This window comes from Octopus bimaculoides, chromosome 11, assembly GCF_046866305.1.
Source record: "Octopus bimaculoides isolate indiv1 chromosome 11, ASM4686630v1, whole genome shotgun sequence".
In the NCBI taxonomy this organism is placed as follows: Eukaryota; Metazoa; Mollusca; class Cephalopoda; order Octopoda; family Octopodidae; genus Octopus; species Octopus bimaculoides.
The window spans coordinates 2,649,942-2,664,881 of record NC_142938.1 but is presented as its reverse complement, the minus strand read 5'-3'; the positions used below and the strand labels follow the sequence as shown (position 1 = coordinate 2,664,881).

Below are 14,940 nucleotides of genomic sequence, written 5' to 3'. Positions count from 1 at the left end.
CACAAGTCTGGGCAAGGTTATTTATGGAAGACCAGCAGTTGCCTATGCATACTAGTCTTCCACTTTCCACACCACTGATGTTGTCCAAGGGAAAAGCAAAGGGGCCGATACAGCTTGGCACCAGTGATGTTGCAACTCATTTCTACATCTGAATGAAGTGGAACAATGTGAAATAAAAAGTCTTGCTCAAGAACACAACACACAGCCCCATCCAGGAACCAAACTCACTACCTCATGATTGTGAGCCTGACATTCTAACCACTGGGCCATACACCTTCACGAAAAAAAAAAAAAAATTTATTACATATTTTTATATTCATTTGATATGTCTAAGCTTTTAGAGTAAAGTATTCAGCAAATGCAAAGTGTAATATTTATTAATAAATGACAAAAGAACAAGAATCACACAATCAGCTTCATTGGCTTGTAGCTGTTTCTGCTATCAGAAGCAATACGTTCAGGATGGAGTTTTTGTGCAACATCCTCTTGCTCCCTCAGAGCCATTAAATGAAATCATTTTAAATACTCAAAACATATATACATGCATAAATCAGTTTCCATTTATTACCATATGTGAGTATGCACATGTGTGTGTGTGTGTGTGGTTTAATACGTATGTTCCTTTTCTGTTTTGCAAATTACATGGTGACCTCATTAGTGCTGGTGCTATGTAAAAAACACCTGGTATGCAGTGTAAAGTGGTCGACGATAGGGAAGGCATCCAGGTGTAGGAAGCATGCCAGAAATGACACTGGAGCTCAACACAGCCCTATAGTTTGCCAAATCCTGTGAAACCATCCAACCCATGCCAGCATGCAAAACAGATATCAAATGATGTTGATGATGATGATGATGTGTCTGTATATCTTGGCAGGAGAGTTTCTTTCAAAGTTGTACTATTGGAAACACAACCATATGTCTGGCTAACAAGTTTAATGTTGAAGTTTTGTTTTTCATTCTTGAGGTTTTTTTTTTTTTTTTTTTTTTTTTGGCTCCAACTCAAAAATAACAATTCCAGATCCATAATTTCTTCCAATGTTTCCAATATTTGATTCTGATAATTAACTCTGATTTGTTTATTTATTTATTCATTTCTGATTTCAAATGATCATAACAGAAATGACCAGTAAATTGTACGGGGAAATGTGTGCATGTTTGTTTGTCTATCCCTCCATCCATCCATCCATCCATCCATCTATCTCTCTATCTGTCTGTCTGTCTGTCTGCCTGCCTGTCTGTCTATTTATCTATATATCTATCTATCTGTCTGTCTGTCTATTTATCTATATATCTGTCTATCTGTCTGTCTGTCTGTCTATTTAGCTACCTGTCTGCCTATTTGTCTGTCTATCTGTCCCCACCCACTCTCTCTCTCTCTCTCACACACACACACACACACACACACACACACACACACATATTGCTATCATTTGTTGATTGTTCAATATGTTTTGTTTTTCTCGATTATGTTATCTCAACGTTTCTTTCAGGAGAGGAAGTGGCCTGTATCATCAATAACCTAGGGGGCCTTACAACTATAGAATTGAATACAATTGCAAAAGAAACCATAACATATCTTGGTAAGTTTAGATCAATTCCTAGTTTTGTGTGCTTTTCAACCTTTTTCTTTTTTTGTTCTTTTATTTGTTTCAGTCATTTGACTGCAGCCATACTGGAGCACTGCCTTTAGTCGAACAAATCAACCCCAGGACTTATTTTTTGTAAGCCTTGTACTTATTCTATCGGTCTGTTTTGCCGAACCACTAAGTGATGGGGATGTAAACACACCAACATCAGTTGTCAAGCGATGGTGGGGAGACAAACACAGACACACAAACACACACATACATACACACACACACACATATATATATATATATATATATATATATATATATATATACACCCAAACACACTCACACATGCTCAGACATATAAAAGACTTTTCACTTTCTCTTTTCCTATTTGTTTCACAGAAGATAACAAGGGTCTGTGTGTCAGCCGTGTTTACTCTGGTACCTTTATTACATCCCTAAATATGAGGGGTGTCTCCATAACCCTTCTCCACCTCAACAAAACCTACAAGAAATACCTTGGTAAGTAAAAGACCTGTGTCTTATTTTCACCTCAGTTTTTGCACTTTATTATAAGGAGAGGCATAACCAATATGCTAGAAATAGTAGTTAAATATTCCTCAAATCATCCCTACTTTTCCCATCTTCAAAATGAAAGGTCACTTTGGGTGATGTGCTGCTAGACATGCTATATCTTAATTAAAAAATGGGATAGTCACAGCTGGATTGGTTTTGAGCAGAAGTTCTTCTGGATTAAAGTTGACCTGGGGTAAACAACAGCATGATCATAAAGGATGATGAAGAAACCTCTACATAGTCACTCAAATCTGCTAGAAATAGCAACCAAACCTCTTATAAATGACATCTTATCTTTATAAAAAAAAGACAAGATTCCTTAATATAGTATAAGAGAAATCATGCCTGATTAAAAGAGGACAGCCATTGCTCTGATAGCTTCAATCATTGGCCTGATGAGTCTGGGCTGAGTTGAGGCTAAACAATTATTGCAACAACAACCACATTGGAGAGAAATGGGTAGAACGGAGAGTTTATGGCAGAGTACTTTGTAGTAGTAGTAGTAGTAGTAGTAGTAGTAGCAGTAGTAGTACTGTAGTAGACGGAAGAAATAAACTTGCTTCTGACATAATCTGGAGGAGGCTCTCTGTCTGTGTCCCTCACAGATGCTCCAAGACTAAACTGGATGATACTGTTTGTGTTCAGCTTGTACATTCTTCAAATCAATGTTGGTTGGTTGGGTGGGTGGGTGGGAATTTCAGTAGGAGGACATTTCTGGGGAAAAAAGAATTGGACTTAGTGGTCTGTTTTAGGTCTGTTAGAAGGAAAGGGTGGGGGAAGAGGAGAAACAAAATGGCTTGGATGAAGGTTGGATGCATCAGAAAACTCATTAAAGCATGGGGTGGTGGTGGTGGTGGTGGTGGTGTTGGCGGCAGCTAGCAGTGTGTAAATGTGTTGGAATTGTTGATTATATGGTTTGTGTGTAAATTACTGTTGATGATGCCATACTGTTACCTAACTTCTGTGACATTTATCCCAGATGCTCCCACCACTGCACCCAACTGGCCTCGGTCATACCTACCCGTCGGCACCACTGACCGACATACTCCTGCAACTGTCAATGTCCAAACTAACACGTTTACTGAGAAGCCAAAACTGACCAACACTTCTGCTGGTAAGTATTTTTCTATAATGCACTTGTGGCTGGTAGACAGCTGTAAATTGGTGTCTGGTAGAAATTCTTGTTGTTTTTATTCTGGCTTTCCATTATCTGAGTTCAAATCCTGCTGAGGTCAGTCTTGTAAGTGTATGTGTGTGTGTGTGTGTGTGTATATACATGTGTGCATGCATGCGCATTTGCGTTTGCATGTGTGTGTGTGTGTGTGTATTCTTTTATTCTTTTATTTGTTTCAGTCATTTGACTGCGGCCATGCTGGAGCACTGCCTTTAGTCGAACAAATCGACCCCAGGACTTACTCTTTGTAAGCCTAGTACACTTATTCTTTCAGTCTCCTTTGCCAAACAATCTACTGTCTTAAAAAAAGACTATAGGGTACATGCATTATCCGAGTTAGTCCTGAATTGAATGTCTTTGATCATGGGTTTAACCAGTTAAGATCCACCTGGGGTTAAATAGCAACAACAACAACAATAACAACAACCATCAACTCTAAACTATTTTATTGCAGTGAAACATGTTGCACGACATGAGTTGCTGAAGCGAGTTTGTGAGTCTCTGTTGAAGAACGAGGAATATTTGAATCAGCTGGACACCATTTGTGGCGATGGGGATTGTGGGAGCACCCTGGCACGTGGGGCTCAAGGTAAGTTGTCTCACCTGTTCACATTCTTCTGCTCTGCCTCTCTGTGCCCCTCCCTCTCTCTCTCTACCTCTCTTTCTCTCCCTGACAAGTCTCTCCTGTTCACATTCTGTCTGTCCATCTCTCTCTCTCTCTCTCTCTCTCTCTTAAACTAGTCTCTCCTATTGACATTCTCCCTCTCTCCCTGTGTGTGCCTGTCTCTCTTTGTCTCCATTATAAGTCTCCCCTGATCACATTCTCCTGCTCTGCCTGTCTGTGCGTCTCTCTCTCTCTCTCTCTCTGTACTTCTCTTTCTCTCCCTTACAAGTCTCTCCTGTTCCCATTCTGTCTGTCTGTCCATCTCTCTCTCTCTCTCTCTCGCTCTCTTTTACTAGTCTCTCCTGTTGACATTCTCCCTCTCTCCCTGTATGTGCCCCTTTTTCTCTCCTCTCTTTCACTCCAATTTTCATTCTACCCCTCCTTTTCAACTTAACTCCCCATCTCCCTATTTCCAACTCTCTACAGTCACTCTGTCCACATGCCACTCCTGTAAGTCTTCTTGTCCCTTTGTTCTCCCCCTCCCCTCTATCTTGTTCATATCTATGTCCTCACTCGGTCACTTTGCCAATCTGTCCATTAAACCCATGTCCTTATGTCTCAAATCCCCATCACCATCATCATCATTATCATTTCAACATCCACTTTTCCATGCACACATGGAGCAGACGGATTTTACCTTCCTTGGAAACCGGTAAATGTTGGTAACACCATAGAAAAAAAGAACCCATCTCAACAAATTCCATCTGATCCATGGAAGCAGAGCAAAGTAGCCATTAAATTAGTGATGATGATGATGATGGTGATATTGCGAAGTTCTTTGGTCTCCAGCCTGTCGTTTTGTATTTCTGTTCACACCTGTCAGATTTTGTTGCATTTATATATTTCCCTGTCTCCCATCAGTCGTCATCGAAAGACTGAACACGGTGCAGCAGTGTCACTTAGCCGTGGACAACTGGGCCGACCTGGCCGAAGACTTGGCAGAGATTGCAAAGAACTGCATGGGCGGAACATCAGGAGCCGTGAGTAAAGAGTCTGCTGTAGATTATCGTTTTTTTTGCTTTTATCATTTACTTCTTCTTTCAGTCATTGGGCACCAGCATGGAAGGTTTAGTCAAACAAATTGACTGCAGGACTTATTTTTAAGCCTGCTGCTTATTCTGTCAAACTCTTTTGTCAGACTGTTAAGTTATGGGGATGTAAACAAACCAACTCCAGTTATCGAGTAGTGGGGGGGGGGACAACATGAATACACACACACACATATATATAACTGGGCTTCCACACAGTTTCCATCTACCAAATTCACTCCCAAAGTGTTGGTCAGTCCAGAGCCATGATCGAAGACATTTGCCATTTACTGGTTTCTGTTTTTGGACTCTGGCCACCATTTAGACCAGTACCATGCCTCTGGGGGCAGTGGAAAGATCCAGGGGGGCACTGAAGAAAAATGGGGCAATAATGGGATGACCAAAATGGGGCAATGGATGTAAAAAAAAAATAATAAATAAAGGGTTAATTAGGTTATGTTTTATTTGTGAAATGCTGTTGGTTTGAATTTGATGCCGAAAATGGTCAATGTCTGTGATGGTGAGTGGGATGAGGGCACGAGGAATGTGACCTTAGAACCAAGGAGGCCACGGGTCTAGTGTGTAGAGCTTTATAGTTTAACTCGAGTATTTATTTTATTGGCACTGGAGGGTCTAAGAGTCTACCTGAGTAGGATCTCAACTCAGAAACCAAAGAGCTAAAACCAAATCCCAGCTGTTTTGTCTGTGATTCAACCATTTCTGTTATCTCAGCTTTGCATCTTTATTTCAGATCTACTGCCTGTTCTTCACTGCTGCTGCTCGGGAACTAGAACAACAATCTTCTGATGTGACAGGTGCAGGTTGGTGCAAGGCTCTAGGGGCTGGGCTGGAGACCATTCAAAGGTAGGTATATTTCATAGAGGTCATGATCTTGCCAGAGATATTACACTAACTTCAAAACAAGTGAATATAAACACACACATTCTCTTTGAAACTTCCATTTTCCACCAGATGAATAAATAAACTAACATGTTGTACCTTGGGAAAATCATTAGGCCAATAATAACACATGCACTGGTTCAATATCAATTCCTTATTGTTAGTCAATTGGTTAAATAGCTAATCAACTAACTAACTGATTGTTTATTTGTTTGTTTAATGTGCTGGTTAAGCAATCAGTTGTTTGTTGGTCAAAGTCCTTTCATCGCTGTTCACAGCCTCTTCAATGACTTGCCCTCGACTGTGGAAGAAGAGCTGTAAGTGTAAGGATCATGATAGTGTTGGCAATGGAATAAAGAACTTGGAATGGTTTTGATGAAGACAATGGTGACAGCAGTGACTAATGATTGATTGGTTGTGTTGACTAATTTCCCTTCTTTTATTACAGGTATAGTGGGGCCAATCCTGGAGATAGAACTATGGTGAGTTTTCCTCTGTTTTCTTTCTTTCTTTCTTTCTTTCTTTTACAATGGCAAGTGTTGGTTGCCATAGGAGACTTAGTAATCAATATTTCTGAGAATGGTATTATTGTTGTTTAACCCAAAGCTTGGCTGGGCCCAACTGAGCAGACTTATAATCAATAGTACCCAAAATGTACCCACCCATTTTTTTCCCCCCTATGCATAATACACCAAAAACCAAATCATTCAAATTGGCTGCTATTTCTAACAGATTGTGCAACCACAAACACTCTCTCTCTCTCATGAGGATGATGATTAGTATCATGAAGATGACAGCCATGATATTAGGTTGAGGAAAAGTCCATGTGCTGTGTTAAAATATTGAAAAGGTTGCAAGATGCAATGAAAATTTTAGAAAAATAAAAAAAAAGAACAAAGAAGGAAAATAAGTGGAAACTTTACCAGTGAGTGTGTTAAATTATAAGGCACCAAAAGAGAATGACTCTCCCCAGACACAACAGAATATGCTTCAACACACGAACTCACATAAAGAATCTTGCAAACCAAATCCCAAAACTGAATTAGAATTGAAATTCATTTGTCTTTTGTGTCGTCCAGGTCGACCCATTACACTCTGCTCATCAAATGTTTGGAAGAACCTTGAAAGAAAAAGATTTGGTTAGTTCCTTCAGGCTGGCTGTTGAGGTAAGCAGTTATCTGGGTGCATCGTATGGGTGTGTATGTATGTGCATATGGATGGATGGATGGGTGTGTGTGTGTATGTATTTATGTACGTGGGTGTCTGTGTAGTAATGTATGTGTATATCTATGTGTAAATATGTATGGATATATATATATATATATATGTGTGTGTGTGTGTGTATGCATGTGTATGTACATGTGTATGTGTGTATATGTATGTATGCATGTGTATGTGTATGGGGGGGTGCGTGTGTATACATATATATAATTACACATACACACACTCGCACATATGTATATAAAAGCTATGTTGCCCTTTTTTTCTCTTTTTCATCATTACAATGGCCACGAATTTGGATGCCAGGCAGCTGAAGCTGGTGCTGAAGCGACAAAGTCCATGTCTGCCCAAGCAGGACGTGCCAGCTATGTGAGTTCTGAGTTACTTGATCGACCTGATCCTGGGGCAGTTGGGGTTGCAATTTGGTTGAGGGCGATTCTTGATAATTTGTGAGAAGTTGTTACATGGGGGATGAGATTGTCACTTTGTTATAGCTTATGCATCCCTTTATTCAAGATTCTGTGATGTTTAGAATGATCAGAGAAAAACAGACAATCATCGTATGTGCAATCTCTTCAACCTAACTATCAGGATTTCAGTTTCATGGTTGCCATAGCAATATTATCACCATCATCATCGCCATCATCACAATCACCATCACTGTTATTACCATTGGCATTACCATATATGGACATGAAGGTTGCTGTTCTGAGAATCAATCAGAAGACATCCCCTCGTTGATTAATGAATAAGAATTTTGCCATCAATATTAAAGGGTTTTTTGTCAATCTTTACGTTCTGGGTTCAGATTCCACCAGTGTCAGCTTTGCCTTTTCATCCTCTTGGGGTACCCTCAGCCCAGAAATTGCTGGCCTTGTGCCAAAATTTGAAACCAATATTAAGGGGTTGGCCTTGATCTTAATGGCAAGAATCGTGGACACACGAGTCCTTAGATGAACATTGGTGGATTTAGCCTATAAAAGGGCCACTACATCCACCATTTCTACTGTGCCATCAAAATAGTCTGTTTACATGCTTTCTTAAGTTGGTAGAACAAAAATAGCAGCCAAATCTCCCTCAAATCGCGTCTTTATTTCAAAATTAATTGAAACAAATGTTTATTTCAATGGATATATGGTAAGAAAAGTGTTAGATTGTCAGCTTTCAGCAAACCAACAATACACCTTGCTCAGACCTCAGACCTACAGTGAAAGGCATTCCAACCATGACATTTCCATCTTTATGCAGTTTTAGCTATCACAGTCATGGATCTGTTGAAGTATTACAACAGTTTCTAAAGTTTCCATCATTTTCTAATTATGAGGATGTAATCTGAAGAAGATGAAGCTGCTATTTCTAGTAGGTTAATTAATTTCTTGTCAATTCATGCACCCATGGTGATGGTAGTGATGATGATAGCAGTGGTGGTGGTGGTATTAAAGCATTATCAATGATAATTATAAGAATAATTACGAAAATAATCTGGTAAAGAGGTAAAAATACAGATGTAATTAATAAATGTACAGTATTCTGGGGTTAAAGGGAATTATTTTTTTTAATTACAAATTATTTTTGATTAAGAATTATTAAATGAATTTATTTTCTTTGCCAATCTTATTTTTGTATTTATCAACCAATAAAGACAAAATTTTTTTACAAAAATCAGGAAATAATGTTGTAAGTTCTTCATTCCTTCGTTGTTGTTTGTTTGCAGCTCAGTCTTAATTTGTGGTTGACCTATGGTCAAAAATATTTCAGCCATGACCATCCCATCTGGTTTTTGTGTATATCTAGGACTACAAAATTCGTCTCTCGGATATGTAGAAAACAACCCAATAAGTTTTATGCAGTAACTGTGATTGGAGGGATTTTGTTTAGGCACACAGTGATCGGATACACGTCTTGACAGAGCCTAAGAAGGCTGAAATGCGTCTGAAATCTCATTAGTCACTGCTGATATGATGTTCACCTTGCTCAGATGTTTATGATTTTAACCTTACAGTTCTATGAAGAGATATTCTCTCAGACAAAAACCAATCCTTCTCCAACAGCCAATTCAGGAGGGAAATGGATATAAAATTTAGTTTGGTAAAATACACGAAGGTCTCATTGAAAAGAAATATCTGTAAAGCCACAGGCATAGCTCTGTGATTGAGAAGCTCACTTTGCAACCCCATGGCTTCAAGTTCAGTTCCACTGCATGGCACCTTGAACAAGTGTCTTATACCCCAGGCTAAGGGCTATGAATTTGGTTGAATGAAACTTTTGAAACCTGTTGTGTTTGTGTGCTCCACCACCACTTGATAACTGACGTTGGTTTGTTTGCATCCCCTAATTTAGTGGGTCAGAAAAAGAATAGGTACCAAACTCAAAGAGAAAAATAAACCCTGGGGTCGATTTGTTCGACTGAAACCCTTTAAAGGGGTTCTTCCCAGGATGGCCATAATCTAATGACTGAAAGAGATAAAAAAAAAAAGGCAAACGATAAATACAAACTTACAAATTAATTGTAATTAGCAACAGAGTAACATAATACAGGAAAGAAAAGGTTACAAAGAAATTAGGTTAATAGTTAAAGCCGAACTAAATGCTACCAACAAGGCAATAGGTATGTAAACACCAGCATGTCCTCTAATATGTTATAGGTAGGGAAGATAATGGTTCTGTTCAGACTACATCACCCTAACAACTAACTCAGATGTTGACCATGGTGACCTGAAAGGGTGGGAGGGCTGTTCTGTAATTAGAAGCTATTAAATAAAATCTTCCCCATAATACAAACCAGATTACATAAAGCCAGCTAATATAAATTACTCCCAAACAAAATAAAATTGAGTTTAAAGTTCAACATCAAGGCAGCAATCTGGTAGAATCGTTAGCACACGGGGCAAAGTGCTCAGCAGTATTTCGTCTGTCTTTACGTTCTGAGTTCAAATCTCGCTGTGGTCGATTTTTCCTTTGATCCTTTCGGAGTCGATAAAATAAACACCAGTCAAGCCCTGGGGTTGGTGTAACTTCCTTAGTTTCCATCACTAAAGGAAATAAATCATAGATGGAAGTAGAAAAACGTTCTAGAACGTTATGGAGAAAATCTCTCCAATCAACTGTGGATAGAAACTCATTTTGCAACCATGTAGTTTTGGATTCAGTCCCACCGAATGGAACTTTGGGCAAGTATCTTGTACTTTGTGAATGGATTTGCTAAATGGAAACTGAGTGGAAGCCTCTTCTAGATATATACATGTGTGTATGTGTGTTCTCCCAACAACACTGGAACTCCAGTGTTGGTTTGCTTACATCTGTTACTTAGCGGTTCAGCAAAACAAAAGACAGAATAAGTACCAGACAAAAAAAGAAAGAAAGAAAGAACTGAGGTTGATTTCTTTAACTAAACCTTTTAAAGTGGTGCTCCAGCATGACCGCTGTCTAATGAGTAAAACAAGTAAAAGATAAGAGAAGGATCCAAGAATCCTCATTAAAAGAGAAAAAAGAAAGAAATCAGTAACAACTGAAAAGTTCATGACGTTTAGTTGAAATACTAAAGTTCTTCGATCGCGGCCCAGGGTCAAAGACTTTCTCTGAGTAATTATCAGAAGTATTTAACCCTTTCTACCGGAAGCACAAGGCCTCAAGTTTTGGGGGAAGGGATTAAGTCGATTACATCGACCACAGTGCGTAACTGGTACTAATTTTATCGACCCTGAAAGGATGAAAGGCAAAATCGACCGCGGTTCAATTTGAACTCAGAACGTTTAGCATTTCGCCCGGCGTGCTAACGATTCTGCCAGCTCGCCGCCCTCGTCAAAAATATATATAATGAAACAAAGTTTAAAAAAGTAATATCAAGAAATATGGAGGTGGCGAAGAAACAATTCGTTTCGTTGTTTCGGGTTGTCTTTTTGTTTAGTTAAAACAGAATATCGTAAAACTCCATCTGTAATACAAACTATTTTTTACACCACCATCAAGATTAAAAATAGGTGTGGATATAATTTAAACAGAAATAAGCTAAGAGAAATAACTAGGAATGGCCATTGGCATGTATTTCAGGCACGTAGATAAATACAGGCATATCATATACCATACAACATAAATTCTTGACTTATTAAAATTATCGCCTTCTGATATTCCACAATTGCTAATTGGTTGTTGAGACTAACTTCACTTGAGGAGGAGATACAATCTGAAAATTTTAAAATTCCCCAAAACTGACATGCCGTTAAGGAAAAGGACAGGCTCATTGTCTAGAGATAAGAGAGCAGCTGCAAAGTTCTTCTCCTACCGACCGAGTTAAGGGGGGGGGGACACAATAGTAGAATATTTTTATTACTTATTTATTTATTCTTTTAGGTTATATTTTTATATTAATATATGAACATACGAGGTCTGATTAATAAGTATTTGGACTGTTGCCATAGTAACGAAGCTACAGCTTACAGAGTGAAGCCGATTGACCTTGAACTCTGCTCTGCATGCGCACTAAGTTTTAAGGTTCTAGCTTACTTCCGCTGTTTATAGCAGTGCTTGGAAGCAACGTGTGTAGCGTGTGATCGTTGCATTGACCATGACAGAGGAAGTTGTCACGGTGATACCTGCTCAGAGGCCTACACAAAGTTGCAGAAAGTGTATCGAGAGGAATGTATGAGCCGCACACAAGAGCACGAGTGGTTCAGACGTTTCCAAGATGGCCGAGAAAATGTCGCTATTGACGAACGTTCTGGGAGACCCGCAACCAGCAGAACTGGTAGAAGGTCGAAGCGCCTCTGATGTGCAAATCGATCGTCGGAACCGGGTGTAGAGGCGAAACCAATCGAGCCGTCTAGTAGCTGGTTCCCTCCGAAGTTTCCCTCAGGATAGCTGGCGCCAGCGGGAGAACGACACGCAATTCCATCCGGTAAAGCGAATGACTGGAGGCCCCGGGGACGTTAACAGCCTCGATCTGTTATCGATCTCGGAACCGGGCGAAACGCAAGGTTCTTTTGTTTGCAGCTGTGAAAGTCATATTTAGGTTTCCAAGGAAGTTTTATATATATATACATATACACACGCGCTCAAACACACACTCCCTCACACACGCACACACACTCACACAGACACACATGCACAAACACACCCCTCACACACACACACACACACGCGCGCGCAAACACACACAAACGCATACATATACCGTCACACAAACACACACAAACGCATACATACACCGTCACACAAACACATACACACACTCTCTCTCTCTCTCTCTCTCTCTCTCTCTCTCTCTCTCACACACACACACACACACACACACAATTGTGTTCGGCCAAGCGTTACAAGTTGCAATAGCAATGAAACTATTTGAATTTATTGTTCTTTATCGCCGAAGCTGAACGTGTTTTGGAAGCAACTCGTGTCTGTACATCTTTTATTCTTTTTAAAAAAACCTGTTTTTGTGGCTTTCATTGTCTACCTTGTTTCACAATTAATCAGAACAATAAGGGACTGATCAAGTTTTCCTTACTCTTCCTACGGGGCAACATTTTTATAAAGAAAAAAGATTATTTTTCGAAGCTTGGAAAATAAGCTCCAAAATGGTGTCGTTTTGCAGAACAGCCAGCAAAATGAAGAAAGCAGGTTTTGAAGGTGAAACAGTTTTTGCGCAATCATCTACCATTCAACACTACGACACATTAATGCCTGATTTCGTAAAAGCAGTAACCACGATCTACTCCTGTATCCAGTACAGTAAGACGTGGACTATCAAACAACAGAATAGAGTTGTGTATGGAACACGAGTCACTTAAATAGTATTAATAAAATATAGAAAACATATTTGGTATTTTATGCTTTATAAAGCACAAAACAAATGGAAATTCCATTAGTTTTTCAACAAGACTCTGAGTGCACAAAACCCTGGTGACTTGGTGAATCCGTGCTTCAGGAGGCTGCTACACATCCCAATATACGGAGCACAAAACGAACAGCTTTGCCAGGCAGCACGTCAATAGATACGCTTGAAAACAGGAACCACTCCTTGCACGGGTAAAAAGACGAAAGCTTGTTTTGTACGGTCATGTATTCCGCCACAACTCCCTGTCCAAGATCATTCTTGAGGACACAGTCGAGAGAGGGCGAAAGAGGGGCAGGGTGGGGGTGAATCCTGTTACGCATGACAGAGAACAGAGACCAGTGGCGACGGCTGACTATGAAAGCGTTTCAAGTGGCACCAACGACTGACAATATTAGGAATTTTGATGACGATAAAAGCATGTAGGCGTTTCGGGAAATTAAGTGTTAAGACTGCATAATTGCCTGTTGAAGAGTTATATAATGTTATTAATTCACCCATTTTTATCTATCATTTTATCTGGCTCACATATGATTGTGACGATGGTCGTGTTGTTGTTGTTGTTGTTGTTGTTGTTGTCGCCGTTGTTGTTTATTGTTTGAATGTCTTGGGTGCCGCTGCATGGAAGTCAAATTACGCAGAATCCGATTTCCATGTCCCAACATGATGCTGATGTTGTTTTGCTGTTCTTTAGCCCCAGGTTTAGCAGACTTATGACTAAAACCATTTTCCAACCGTGACTGTTTCCCACCCCTCATCCTCTATGTGCAAGGGAACTTGGGATTACGTGCTCCGAAGGGTCTTTTTCTAATTCCCTTCGGTGTGATTTGAGGAAGATTTTGGCTACTGCTTTTAGCAGGTCGACCGACCACATAGAAGCTCTCTCGATGGCCTAGTTACAGTAATGTTGATGGTAATAGAGACAGTGACGATATTGATGATGATGATGATGATGAAGATGATGGTGATGATGATGGTGGTGGTGGTGGTGGTGGTGATGGTGGTAATGATGGTGGTAGTGGTAGTGATGGTCGTTATCATGCTGCACCATCATTCTCCCCCCACCTACTACACCCCTTGTATCCCGCTCTCCAACATACCTCAGTAGTGACTTCCACTATTGTGTGTGTGTGTGTGTGTGTGTGTGTGTGTGTGTGTGTGTGTCTGTCTGTCTGTCTGTCTGTCCGTCCGTCTTTCTGTCCGGTTCTCTCGGCAATGTTGCATGGTCTGTTAGTATGAGGTGGGGGTGTGGAAGGTAGCGGGGGGATGCTGCACGGTTGCAGAATCGTGAGACGAAAGAGATGGCGGGGGTGTAGTAGGGGAGGGGGCTGAAAAGTGGGGATGGGGTGAGGTGGGGCGGAGGTGCGTGGTGAAGGTGAGGGGTCGCTAGTGGAGGTTGAGTAACGTGGAGAGGGGGACACAGGGGGAGGTGGGGATGATTTCAGCCTTTGTTCTCACCGTCACCGCCATCATCCATCTCACAACCCCATCTGTCTGTCTGTCTGTCTGTCTCCCAATTGCTTTCTAAATGACTAATTAAGGGCGTTGTTTCATCTCATGCTTCTTCTTTCTTTCTTTTCTCTTTCTTCTATCTCACTGTTGCATTTATCGTTCTTTCTCTCTCTTCCCCTCTTCTCTCTATTCACCTCTCTCTCTCTCTCCTTCTCTCCCTCTCTCTCTCTCTCTCTACTCTTTATGTGGTTGATGTCTAAGGGTTTCTGTGTATGCGACTGCAACGTGTGTATATGTTTGTAACAGTGTACAAGTCTGTGTGTGTGTGTGTGTGTGTGTGTGTGTCTCCGTCCGTGGCCGTCATCATGTGTTTGTACGAATTTCAATGTATGTGTGTGTGTGTGTGTGTGTGTGACTGGGGGGAGTGCGACTGCAGAAGCCTGTTTATGAGCGTTGAAGTCTGTGTTTATATCAGTCACCGAGTGTATAGATATGTTTAAATGAATATATGCCTGCGTATACCT

The 14,940-nt window shown here is 40.3% G+C and overlaps 1 protein-coding gene across 2 annotated transcripts in view; it reads left to right on the top strand.

Moving 5' to 3' along the window:
* Positions 1-8,807, top strand: part of LOC106884066 (triokinase/FMN cyclase) — a 14,419-nt gene extending 5,612 nt beyond the window's left edge. For both annotated transcript variants that reach the window (XM_089359222.1, XM_014935282.3), the window contains exons 8-16: positions 1,491-1,580; positions 1,977-2,096; positions 3,130-3,264; positions 3,779-3,913; positions 4,850-4,968; positions 5,768-5,880; positions 6,365-6,398; positions 6,996-7,082; positions 7,444-8,807. In XM_089359222.1, the coding sequence (XP_089215348.1) occupies positions 1,491-1,580; positions 1,977-2,096; positions 3,130-3,264; positions 3,779-3,913; positions 4,850-4,968; positions 5,768-5,880; positions 6,365-6,398; positions 6,996-7,082; positions 7,444-7,590 (980 nt within the window). In that variant the 3' untranslated portion in view covers positions 7,591-8,807. The remainder of the gene's footprint in view (positions 1-1,490; positions 1,581-1,976; positions 2,097-3,129; positions 3,265-3,778; positions 3,914-4,849; positions 4,969-5,767; positions 5,881-6,364; positions 6,399-6,995; positions 7,083-7,443) is intronic.
* The last annotated feature ends 6,133 nt before the right edge of the window (positions 8,808-14,940 follow it).